This window comes from Neophocaena asiaeorientalis, unplaced genomic scaffold, assembly GCF_003031525.2.
Source record: "Neophocaena asiaeorientalis asiaeorientalis breed wild unplaced genomic scaffold, Neophocaena_asiaeorientalis_V1.1 scaffold427, whole genome shotgun sequence".
In the NCBI taxonomy this organism is placed as follows: domain Eukaryota; kingdom Metazoa; phylum Chordata; class Mammalia; order Artiodactyla; family Phocoenidae; genus Neophocaena; species Neophocaena asiaeorientalis.
The window spans coordinates 5,636,689-5,650,231 of record NW_020172280.1 but is presented as its reverse complement, the minus strand read 5'-3'; the positions used below and the strand labels follow the sequence as shown (position 1 = coordinate 5,650,231).

At 41.0% G+C, this 13,543-nt stretch overlaps 1 protein-coding gene across 6 annotated transcripts in view; it reads left to right on the top strand.

The window, feature by feature from the left end:
* KIF13A (kinesin family member 13A) overlaps positions 1-13,543 on the top strand; it is a 101,338-nt gene that overhangs the window by 22,107 nt on the left and 65,688 nt on the right. For all 6 annotated transcript variants that reach the window (XM_024764009.1, XM_024763993.1, XM_024764001.1 and 3 more), the window contains exons 5-6: positions 5,813-5,947; positions 6,631-6,743. In XM_024764009.1, the coding sequence (XP_024619777.1) occupies positions 5,813-5,947; positions 6,631-6,743 (248 nt within the window). The remainder of the gene's footprint in view (positions 1-5,812; positions 5,948-6,630; positions 6,744-13,543) is intronic.

Below are 13,543 nucleotides of genomic sequence, written 5' to 3'. Positions count from 1 at the left end.
AGGTGGCTTGCGGGATCTTGGTTCACAAGCCTGGGTTCAGGCCAAAGCTCCTGTGGTGGGAGCTCTAAATCCAAACCACTGGACTAACAGAGAACCCCAGACCCCAGGGAATATTCATTGGAGTGAGGTCTCATGGAGTTCCTCATCTCAGCACCAAGACTCAGCTCTACCCAATAGCCTACAAACTCCAGTGTTGGAAGCCTCAGGCCAAACAACCAGTAAGACAAGAACACAATCCCACTAATAAAAAGAAAGAACAAAACCAAAACCAAAATGAGATGGCAAAAAAATATGTCACAGATGAAGAAGCAAGGTAAAACCCTACAAGACCAAATAAATGAAGAGAAAATATGCAATCTACCTGAAAAATAATTCAGAGTAATGATAGTAAAGATGATCCAGAATCTCAGAAATAGAATTGATAGTAAAGATGATCCAGAATCTTGGAAATAAAATGGAGGCACAGATTGAGAAAATACAAGAAATGTTTAACAAAGATCTAGAAGAACTAAAGACCAAACAAACAGAGATAAACAACACAATAACTGAAATGAAAAATACACTAGAAGGAATCAATAACAGAATAACTGAGGTAGAAGAACGAATAAGTGACCTGGAAGACAAAATGGTGGAAATAACTGCCGAGGAGCAGAATAAAGAAAAAAGAATGAAAAGAATTGAAGACACTCTCAGAGAACTCTAGGACAACACTAGATGCAGCAACGTTTGAATTACAGGGATTCCAGAAGAAGAAGAGAAAAAGAAAGGGACTGAGAAAATATTTGAAGAGATTATAGTTGAAAACTTCCCTAGCATGGGAAAGGAAATAGTCACCCAAGTCCAGGAAACACAGAGAGTCCCATATAGGATAAACCCTAGGAAAAACACCAAGACACATATTAATCAAACTAACAAAAATTAAATTCAAAGAAAAAATATTAAAAGCAGCAAGGGAAAAACAAAAGATAATGTACAAAGGACTCCCCATAAGGTTCCAGCTGATATTTCAGTGGAAACTCTCCAGGCCAGAAGGGAGTGGCAGGATATACTTAGAGGGATGAAACGGAAGAACCTACAACCAAGATTACTCTGCCCAGCAAGGATCTCATTCAGATTTGATGGAGAAGTCAAAAGCTTTTCAGACAAGCAAAAGCTAAGAGAATTCAACACCACCACACCAGCTTTACAACAAATGTTAAAGAAACTTCTCTAAGCAGGAAACACAAGAGAAGAAAAAGACCCACAAAAACAAACCCAAAACAATTAAGAAAATGGTAATAGGAGCATGGTACTGATAATAACCTTGAATGTAAATGGATTAAATACCCCAACCAAAAGACACAGACTGGCTGAATGGGTACAAAAACAAGACCCATATATATGCTGTCTGCAAAAGACCCACTTCGGACCTAGGGACACATATAGACTGAAAGTGAAGGGATGGAAAAGGATATTCCATGCAAATGGAAATCAGAAGAAAACTGGAGTAGCAATACTCGTGTCAGATAAAGTAGACTTTAAAATAAAGACTGTTACAAGAGGTAAGGAGGGACACTACATAATAATCAAAGGATCAATCCAAGAAGAAGATATAACAGTTATAAATGTTTATGCACCCAACATAGGAGCACCTCAATACATAAGGCAAATGCTAACAACCATGAAAGGAGAAATCGACAGTAACACAATAATAGAAGGGGACTTTAACACTCCACTTACACCAATGGACAGATCATCCAAACAGAAAATAAAGAAACACAAGCTTTAAACAACACAATAGACCAGATAGATCTAACTGATGTTTATAGAACATTCCACCCAAAAGTGGTAAAATACACTTTCTTCTAAAGTGCACATGGAACATTCTCCAGGATAGATCACATCTTGGGTCACAAATCAAGCCTCGGAAAATTTAAGAAAATTGAAATCGTATCAGGCATCTTTTCCGACCACAATGCTATGAGATTGGAAATTGATTAAAGGAAAAAAACTGTAAGAAACACAAATACATGGAGGCTAAACAGTGCACTACTAAATAACCAAGAGATTACTGAAGAAATCAAAGAAGAAAGTAAAAAATTCATAGAAACAAATGACAATGAAAACACGCCAACCCAAAACCTATGGGATGCAGCAAAAGCAGTTCTAAGAGGGAGGTTTAGAGCAATACAGTTTCACCTCAAGAAATAAGAAAAATCTCAAATAAGCAATCTAACCCTACACTTAAAACAGCTAGAGAAAGAAGAACAAAGAAACCCAAAGTCAGTAGAAGGAAAGAAATCATGAAGATCAGAGCAGAATTAAATGAAACAGAAATAAAGAAAACCATAGCAAAGATCAATAAAACTAAAAGCTGGTTCTTTGAGAAGATAAACAAAATTGATAAACCCTTAGCCAGACTCATTAAGAAAAAAGGGAGAGGACGCAAATCAATAACATTAGACATGAAAAGGGAGAAATCACAACTGACACTGCAGAAATACAGAGGATGATAAGAGACTACTACAAACAACTATATGCCAATAAAATGGACAACCACGAAGAAATGGACAAAGTCTTGGAAAGGTACAATTTTCCAAGACTGAACCAGTAAGAATTAGAAAATATAAACAGACCGATCACAAGTAATTAAATTGAAACTGTAATTAAAAATCTTCCAACAAACAAAAGTCCAGGACCAGATGGCTTCACAGGCGAATTCTGTCAAACATTTAGAGAAGAGCTAACACCAGTCCTTCTCAAACTCTTCCAAAAAATTGCAGAGGGAGAAACCCTTCCAAATTCATTCTACAACACCATTATCACCCTGATACTAAAACCAGAAAAAGATGTCACAAAAAAAGAAAATTATAGACCACTATCACTGATGAACATAGATGCAAAAATCCTGAACAAAATACTAGCAAACAGAATCCAACAGCACATTAAAAGGATCATAAACCACGATCAACTGGGATTTATCCCAGGGCTTCAAGGATTGTTCAGTATACGCAAATCAATACAACACATTAACAAGTTAAGGAATAAAAACCATATGATCATCTCAATAGATGCAGAAAAAGCTTTTGACAAAATTCAACACCTGTTTATGATAAAAACTCTCCAGAAAATGGGCATAGAGGGAACCTCCCTCAACATAGTAAAGGCTATATATGACAAACCCACAGCAAACATCATACTCAATGGTGAAAAACTGAAAGCATTTCCACTAAGATCAGGAACAAGACAAGGATGTCCACTCTCGCCACTCTTATTCAACATAGTTTGGAAGTCCTAGCCTCAGCAGTCAGAGAAGAAAAAGAAAAGGAATACAAATTGGAAAAGAAGAAGTAAAACTGTCACTGCCGATGACACGATAGTATACATAGAAAATCCTAAAGGTGCCACCAGAAAACTACTAGAACTAATCAATGAATTTGGTAAGGTTGCAGGATACAAAATTAATGCACAGAAATCTCTGGCATTCCTATACACCAACAACAAAAAATCAGAGAAATTAAGGAAACACTCTCATTTACCATTGCAACAAAAAGAATAAAATACTTAGGAATAAACCTGCTTAAGGAGGCGAAAGGCTTGTACTCAGAAAACTATAAAACACTGATGAAAGAAATCAAAGGTGACATAAACAGATGGAGAAATATACCGTGTTCTTGAGTTAGAAGAATCAATATTGTGGAAATGACTGTACTACCCAAAGCAATCTACAGATTCAGTGCAATCCATATCAAACTACCAATAGCATTCTTCACAGAATTAGAACAAAAAATTTTACAATTCATATGGAAACACAAAAGACCCCGAATGGCCAAAGCAAACTTGAGAAAGAAAAATGGAGTTGGAGGAATCAGGCTCCCTGACTTCAAATTATACCACAAAGCTACAGTAATCAAGACAGTATTGTACTGGCACAGAAACAGAAATATAGATCAATGGTGCAGGATAGAATGCCCAGAGGTAAACCCACACACATATGGGCACTTAATTTATGACAAAGGAGGCAAGAACATACAATGGAGAAAAGACAGTCTCTTCAATAAGTGGTGCTGGGAAAACTACCGTTATATGTAAAAGAATGAATTTAGAACACTACCTAACACCATACAGAAAAATAAACTCCAAATGGATTAAAGACTTAAATGTAAGATCAGACACTATAAAACTCTTAGAAGAAAACATAAGAAAACACTCTTTGACATAAACCACAGCAAGATCTTTTGTGACCCACTTCCTAGAGTAGTGGAAATAAAAACAAAAACAAATGGGACTTAATTAAACTTAAAAGCTTTTGCACAACAAAGGAAACCATAAACAAGACAAAAAGACAGCCCTCAGAATGGGAGAATATATTTGCAAATGAAACAATAGACAACAGATTAGTCTACAAAATATACAAACAGCTCATGGAGCTCAATATCAAAAAAACAATCCAGTTAAAAAATGGGTGGAAGACCTAAATAGACATTTCACCAAGGAAGACATATACATATGGCCAAGAGGCACATGAAAAGATGCTCAGCAGCACTAATTATTAGAGAAATGCAAATCAAAACTGCAATGAGGTATCACCTCACACCACTCAGAATGGCCATTATCAAAAAATCCAGAAACAGTAAATGCTGGAAAGGGTGTGGTGAAAAGGGAACCCTCCTGCACTGTTGGTGGGAATGTAAATTGATACAACCACTATGGAAAACGGTATGGAGGTTCCTTAAAAAACTAAAAATAGAATTACCATATGACCCAGCCATCTCACTACTGGACATGTACCCTGAGAAAACCACAATTCAAAAAGAGACATGTATGTACTACAATGTTCATTGCAGCACTATTTACAGTAGCCAGGACATGGAAGCAAGCTAAGTGTCCATTGACAGATGAACGGATAAAGAAGATGTGGCACATATATACAGTGGAATATTACTCAGCCATAAAAAGAAACGAAAACTGTAGTTATCTGTAGTGAGGTGGATGGCCCTAGAATCTGTCCTACAGAGTGAAGTAAGTCAGAAAGAGAAAAACAAATACCGTATGCTAATGCATATATATGGAATTAAAGAAAACAAAAAACTGGTAGTGATGAACCTAGTTGCAGGGCAGGAATAAAGAAGTAGACCTAGAAAATGGACTTGAGTACATAGGGTGGGAGGGCAAAGCTGGGGTGAAGTGAGAGTAGCATCGATGTGTATACACTACCGAATGTAAAATAGTTGGCTGGTGGGAAGCAGCCGCATAGCACAGGGAGATCTGCTCGGTCCTCTGCGATGACCTAGCAGGTGGGATAGGGAGGATGGGAGGGAGGCTCAAGAGGGAGGGGATATGGGGACATGTGTATGCATATGGATGATTCGCTTTGTTGTGCAGTAGAAACTAACACAGTATTGTGAAGCAATTATGCTCCAATAAAGATCTATTAAAAAAATAAAGGAAAATAAAACCTCTGTTGAGCACAGGGAATTCTACTCAATACTCTGTAATGACCTCTATGGGGAAAGAATCTAAAAAACGAGCAGATGTATGTATATGTATAACCGAATCACTTTTCTGTACAGCAAAAACTAACACAACATTGTAAATCCAACTATACTCCAATAGAAATTTTTAAAAATAAATAGAAAGAATGGGGGAGACATTTCATCCACTAGAAAGCACTGAGGGAGTGGAAGCTCGAAACAGGCTCTGTGGAGGAGAAGCAGGAGGTTTATATGGAAGGGTGGTGACAGATGCGTCATAATGAACACATACACTTGATGGGCAGGATGCTGTTCTTGGGTTTTTTGCTTCTAATATTTTCCCTCTGCTTTTTCTCCAGGATATTGAGTCATTGATGTCTGAGGGAAATAAGTCTCGGACGGTAGCCGCGACCAACATGAATGAAGAAAGTAGCCGCTCCCATGCTGTGTTCAACATCATCATCACACAGACGCTGTATGACCTACAGTCTGGGGTGAGGGATCGGGTAGAACCTTCGGTAGCAGTGAAAGAGCTCTACCTTCATGAGTGAACTGTTTCATGACTGGATTCAGCTCCTGAGAACTTTATGCCAGCTCTTCTACTTACTAGATGAGCTACTTTGCTTACATCATTTAATTTGTTAGGTCTTACTTTATATATAACATTTTTTTAAAAATTGGATTCCTTGTATAAACTCCCTAAAGAACGTGATGATGTCACCGTACAGCTTTTACTATGTATCCTTTCATACTGAAATTCCCCTAAAAACAACTGGGTTTACTTCATAGTCATTAAGGGATATTAAAGAGGAAACCGCCGCAACATTTAGCCTAAAGAAAGCTTTTTCAAAAAAAGAAGAATTTGACCTGAATACGGGGGAATCCTCATGTCCTGGTATGTTCTCATAGGTGCATAAAAGCTCCAGCTTTCTGACTGTATTCTGGAAAGCCCAGTGCACTTGCTTCCCAACTACAAAACAAAATGCCACACTGCTACGCCAACCTAAATTTTGCCCGTGAAACTGCTAGACCAAGAGCTCTTCTTACAATTTAAGATCTTCTTGAGGAGTATGCCTTGTTGTAGCGGGATGGCTTTCGTTGTGGTGCTGAGATATATGTAGACGTCTGTGTGGTTTCTGCACTCATGTGTGTCGTATCTCTCGTTTCTCACGACTAGAATTCGGGAGAGAAAGTGAGCAAGGTCAGCTTGGTGGACCTGGCGGGTAGCGAGAGAGTGTCTAAAACGGGAGCTGCAGGAGAGCGACTGAAAGAAGGCAGCAACATTAACAAGTAAGAGGCTGGTGCAACTCCCGCGTTAAACTGGAACACCCCACCCAGCTTCTTGTGTGCCTGGGGGACTTGTCGCATTACCAGGGGTCAGATGGCTCTGATCACAGATGGTTCAGAGTCTGTGTAGCTTTAATGAACTGGGTTGAAGAAGAACATTCACCTGCCTCTATTGAGATGCATGAGGTTTAGTAAAATGCCTCAAACATTGTACAAACACCCAGTGTATCACTGTATAATATCGTCTTAGGTGAACACAAGTTGCAGTTTTGCAAATCAAATCATATCTTAAATTTAACTCGAGGAGCTTATTCTGAAGAGAAAATCTGCTTTGAATCCCTTTGTAAGGCTAATACGGTTTAAACATCAATATCTCCCCCCAAAAAGTAACATTTCTTGACGAACTGCCGTCCTGAAATCTCACTCTCTGCCTGAGTGCCTGCAGCATGCCCAGGGATGTGGTGAAGGCTGGAGGAGAGCCGAGGTGCAGGGTGTGTAGGAGTTGGCCCGGTGGCCAGGAGATGAAGGCATTTCACTCAGAGGGTACAGCAAAGGCACAGTAAATGCCCATAATGTGCTTAGAACAAAGCCTGGCACGTAGTATACACTGAATAAATATTAATGGTCGTAGCTATTATTTTTATAAGCTGTATAAACAGCGTGAGTAGAAAGTAGCTTAGTTTGTACTTGAATTTTTCTGTTGAGACATAATAACTTGGGGTTTTGTTTAGGACAGAAGGTGACAAGAGGTAATATTGTCAGGAACATGTTTGTGCAGCTTGCATTTCAAAATGGTACCGGCACATTGTAATTTTACAAAAGTTTAAAATTAGCAGTGCAATATCACCCCCTCTATCAGATGGACAGAGCCGTGCTCACTGCACAGACTGCTGCTTTACGGGGTTAACTTCCAGTCATTCTGTCTCCTGCTCTAATAACAAAGGATTTTGCTCTATTTCATGACAAAGCATTGTAGGAGCCCAGGCGGGCATACAGCTCTGCATTCCAAAATGAGTGCAAGAACCAGGATGGGGAAGCAGAAATGAGGGTGTGAGGATGCAGGTACCAAAGAAAAGAGTGTCACCCCTCCTAGACATTTGTTTACTGGTGCTAAGCCATGCCAGCCCTTTGCCTGTGTCTACACTTGTGGGAAGCCACTGGGAATTCTGTGCTGTGAATTTATGGAAATTTTGAGTATGGCTGGCCAATCACTAGTTTCTTTTAACCTCTTACTATATGCCAGGCACTGTTCTGAATGCTCTATATGTAATGACTCACGTCAGCATCGTGAGATGGGTCTGTTATACCCATTTTACAGATGAGGAAACCAAGGCAGAGCGCACTGGAATATATCCAGGGTCACAAAACTCTAAGCGTGGATCTTAGATTTGGTTGTAGGCAGTTTGGCTCGAGAGCCCAGGCTCACCCCACTGCTGTAAGTGGGGTGCCCCAGTGTTCTGTTTGCCAGAAAGAGTCCTGATTGATACTTTTGTCCCAGAGGAAATATTAATAGTGCCCCCTTCAATTTGGACACTAAATTATGTAGTGTCTCAAACTGGACTACCTGAAGGCCACATGATAACATGATTTAGGTACTCCAGCTACTGGCTCTTTTCCATTATGACTTACTGGATTGAATGGCATTCTCTTAGCTTCCTATCATCTTTCCTTAGTTATATACTGGCTCTTTCACAACTGGATGTATGTATTCCTTACTACTAGTCTGTGAGATATCTACATTTTTATGGTTCTTTTTAGTTTTGGGAGCACTTTCATATGTATCATTTCATGTGAGGTTCATTATATGTGTCTTTTTCTCTGTTTAAAGATGAGGTTAGAGATATTTAAGTAGTATGAATAAAAGCTGAGCAGATGTTTATTAAGCCTCTGCTATGTGTCTGGCACTGCCTTAGATGTGGGGATGCAAGAGGAACTTAGATATTGTTGTAGACAGAATGTTGCTTGCCTGTCCTCCAAATATGTCCAGGTCCTAATTCCCAAAACATGTGCACATTTTACCTCACAAAGGGATTTTGCAGATGTGATTAAGTTAAGATTTTGAGATGAGAAGATGATTCGGGTGGGTCTAATCAGAAAGCTCCTTATTAGTGAAAGAAGGAAGTGGCAGAGCCAGCGTCAGGGTGACGTGGGTGAGAAAGACCTCACAGTCCATTGCTCACGTGAGGACGAAGGAAGGGGCCATGGGCCGAGAGACATGGGCACCTGGAAAAGGCGAGGAAACGGTTCTCCCCTCGAGCCTCCCGAAGGCACATAGCACTGTCGGCACCTTGGTTTTAGCTCAGGGAAGCACATTCTGGACTTCTGGCCTCCAGAACTGTAAGATGATACAGTTGTGTTGTTTTAGGCCACTGTGTCTGTGGCTATTTGTTACAGCATGAGTGCTGCCCTCGAGGAGCACATAGGTTAAGATACAGTAAGTTACTTCATTCGAAAAAGCAAAAGGAGGTGGGGGGATTTTCTCGAGCAGGTGATGTTGAGAAGTGCTACGTCACCCAGCATTGAAGCTTGTTTTTATAGGACACATTGACCAGCCTGTGGATGTTTGCCAAGTTGTTCTTGTGCTTTTCCCAAAATAACTGGCTCGAAGGGAGTGGAGCCGTCTCTGAACCCTTTCCCTTGAACCTTAGTCCAGGCCTTTTTTCTTTACCCCACACATCTCTCTCAGCTCCCTGAGTTGGTGCATGTGTGCCGGGAGCCCACTGTGGGTCCAGGTCTCCACCAGGTGTCCTCCAAGTTCTCAGCATGGTCCTTGGTACGTAGTCACTGAATTGATGGGACATCTTCTCACAGTAGGACCATGCCGTGGTCGCCACAGCTGTCTTAGAGACCTTTGTAGAAAGAGAGGCCCATAGTCCTTTACCTGCAGTTCCAAAATCCAAAGTGCTCTGAAAACCAAGTGCTTTTCTGATTTTCTTCATAGCTCACTTGTTGGTGAACCCTCACCTGAACTCTGATGAGGTCTTTATCTTCATTTCCGGTCTTTATTTACTCATTTAGTGTGGCCATTCATAAGTTTAGCTGCAGAAACGTTAATGAATTTTACAATGGGCTGCTGTCCCAGATCCCACCAGTGGTCATGAGTAAGTGTGTGCACTGAACTTCCTCAAATCCAAAATATTCTGAATTTCAAAACACATGTGGCCCCAAGGATATCCAGTAAGAGATAAATGGACCTGCACTTTTTTGTTCTGTTTAGCAAATATGTGTTGAACACCGACTGGGCATAAGAAGAAAGGGGTGAGTAAGATCAGACCCTGGCCTCAGGAAGTTCAAGGTCCAGTGGGGAAGGAGTGATATTAATACATTAGCTGCCATAGAAACTTACACACAGGGTGTGGTGGGGACATGGGTGACAACACAGCTGGCAGGTTTGCGGGAGGCTTCCCAGAGGAGACACGGGAGCTTCTTAGTTACAGAAACTAGGGGTGTGACCTTTCCGTGCCTCTGTTTCCTCACCTGTAAAATGTGGATGAGCAGACACTGTGAGTAAGGCTGTTGTGAGGATTAAATTAGTGACTACTTGTAGCATGCTTAGAACAAGCCTACCCCTAGTAAGCTCTATGTTAAGTGTGTACTCGTAAAATAAATAGTATATTGAAACTGCTGCCTGATAGTTCCACAAATGGTTTTTTTAAGCCTTAAAATCAGTGCCCAGTGGAGGGCTAAAATTAAAGAAATCTCTGACATGTTTCCTAAGCCTCCTCCTGGGGCTTCTTTATATGGAACATGAATAATCCCCTTAAGCGGACCTGCCAGGGACTTCACACGGACATTAGTGTCTGCTTAATGGGCTATGGATTTAGGGGCTTCATCTCTCCTTAAGCTCTTAAGAGCTTTACAGCACACGTTATTCCTTCACGCGGAGAGCTAAGGCACTGTATGGCTGTACCGCCAAGGCCTGTTCCGGACTGGGGAGGGGTAGGTCATCTGTAGACCATCTTCACAGGGGACGCGTCTGGGAGTCCGTCTGCTGCTCCTCCGTCTACTGAGGGCGGAAGGACGAAGCCTTTTTCTGCTCCTGGAGACTGGTTGGTTCAACTTCTCTGAGAACTCACTTAGATCATGGAACACTCTCTAATACCCCTAGGAATGTCATTGAAAACGGTTCTGTTCTATTCTCAGCAATGGCCAACCATTAAATGCCAACAGTATTCATCTAATGAGTATCTTCCCCAGTCTCCTTTCCATTTCAATCACTGTGGTTAATAATAAAGTATATACTAAACATATCCAAAAATGGGCTCTACTGAACACTTGTTGAGGGATATTAATATATGTTACTCCTAGGATCCTGTCATATAATTTGTTTTTGTTTTTGTTTTTGCGGTACGCAGGCCTCTCACTGCTGTGGCCTCTCCCGTTGCAGAGCACAGGCTCTGGACGTGCAGACTCAGCGGCCATGGCTCACGGGCCCAGCCGCTCCGCAACATGTGGGACCTTCCTGGACCGGGGCTCGAACCCGCGTCCCCTGCATCAGCAGGCGGACTCTCAACCACTGCGCCACCAGGGAAGCCCCTATAATTTGTTTTAATAACTTATAAGCACAATGTTTCTAATGTTTCATGTGACTCAATCCTTTTTCTCTTCTTGAGCACCCTCCGTGACTCTTGTTCATTTCCCCTCAGAGACCTCATTTCAGTGGGTTTTTCCTGCAGAACTAAACATGAACTTGTACCAGGGGAGAATAAAAGTGGCCTGCCTTCTGTCCATTATTCAGGGGCGGGTGGGGGTCCTTGTTAATTTACCACTTGTGCATTGCAGGGTCCACATATGTGAAGAAAGAAATCTGAATAAATTTCTCTGTATTTAACACAAGAGACCCACAAGGGACAGAGCAAAAATTTGCTCCTGAGGATGCAGTAGCCACATCTTTTGGGACATGTGCCATTGTTACTTCAGTGTTTCCCAAAACATTCTTGTGAAATACTAGTTCCTCAAGAGGCTCTGGGGAGAAAAAGACCCCTGGATAAATAATTTTGAGAAAGGCTACTTATAAAGCCTTCCTTGGGAGATTCCCAGTGCTAAAAGCGCTCAGAAATCCTGTAGTCATGAATCCCGTATAACTTCATGATTCCCTGAGCTTACTTGATGACAGAATTCTAGGTATAACATATATTAATGTCTCCAGAACAAATGTGCAAAAGAACGTTTTTTTTTGGGGGGGCGGAAATGTTCATATGTGCTTTTTTATTACACCACAGCAATTGAAATGGAAATGAGATTGGGAATGGTACTCATTAGATGAACATTTGAGTTTAATGGTTTGCATTAGTCACTGGAAAACGGTGAGTGGAAATGAGGCCCATACTGTAGATATAACTTTCTTTCCTCTCCTGTCATGTGATGGTGCTGTCCTTTCACCATAATTTTCCACATAAATTGCCACTTTGCATTTCCCCTTTCCTGTAAGGAGTGGGGACTTCCTGGGGAAGAGGGCTAAACTCAGTTCCACTAACTTCATCATCTTTTGACTAATTCTGTAAAAGCCAAGGATTGCATTATGCTGTAAGCAACAGAAACCACTGCAATGACAACCAAGTGATGAGTTAATCTTTCTCGCTTAACAAGAAGTCAGAGGCAGGCCCAGCACGTCAGAAATGCTGTCAGGCACACAGCTGTATGTACTGACCTTAGTATGTGTTCACGCGGTTCTCATGACCTCAAGACAGCTCTACCATTCCAGGCATTGTATCCATATCTGTGTGTTCCAAACAAGATGGGGAAATGACCACCGGCTTCTGTCAGCTGACTATGTACCTTTTCTATCAGGAGAACCATAGCCTGCTTGGAAGCCCCTCCCAGGAATATCTCCCTATATCTCATTGGCCAGAACTGTGTTTCATGGCTTCTCCGAGCTGCAGAGGACTCTCTAGAGATTTTAGCTCGGTTCATCCTTCCCAGCAAAATCAGGTGTCCGTTAGCAAGTAAGAAGGGGAAAATGGATATTGGGCCAGCACCCACAGAGTGTACCCAAACTGGCCTTGAATTAGTCCTTTGTAGAAAGAGGTTCGTCTTCTGTTCTTCACTGTATTCTAGACTCAGCGTAGTAACTTGGCAAATATTGACTGCGTGCTTTCTGTAAGCCAGGCGTAGCTGTCTCTGCTGCCACGGTGGTCACAGTCTAAGTAGATAGAGCAATGCATACACGGCTGACTCTGATAAAGTTTAATAAGTCCTACAGTTATGATCTTAGAAAAAGATCACTGGAAACGTAGGTAAAATAGATTTGAAATCCATCCTAGACATTATAGATAACTCACATCACATCATATCTACTCCTAAGAGAAGGAATCTGGTGATTGGAGTTTCAAGGGAAACTAGGTAGGTTTAAGGAAGGTATAGAAAAGCAAAAAACAAAAAAGTTGAATTATGACAATTTTTTAAATTGGGGTATAGTTGCTTTACAATGTTGTGTTGGTTTCTGCTGTACAGTGAAGTGAATCAGCTGTATGTATACATATATCTGACAATTTTTCTTTTCAGCAAGCCACTTTTATTTTGATCCTCCTGAGTTTTATTTTTGATCCTCCTGAGTTTTATTTACTTTCTTTCTGATCCCGAATTCTCCCTTGTCATAGTTGGCTGTCTGTTTTTTTTGTTCTTTTTTTGTTTTTTTTGCGGTACGCGTCCCCTGCCCAAGGACTCGTGGTGAGAGATTTAACCATTAGGAACTTCCTCACTGTCTCCACCTCCAGCAGGTTCAGGAAAGGAGCGGTGCTTTCCTAGAACGAGAAAGATTCCTGGAGTAACGTTTTCAGCCCCTAAAATTGGCAAAACACTCC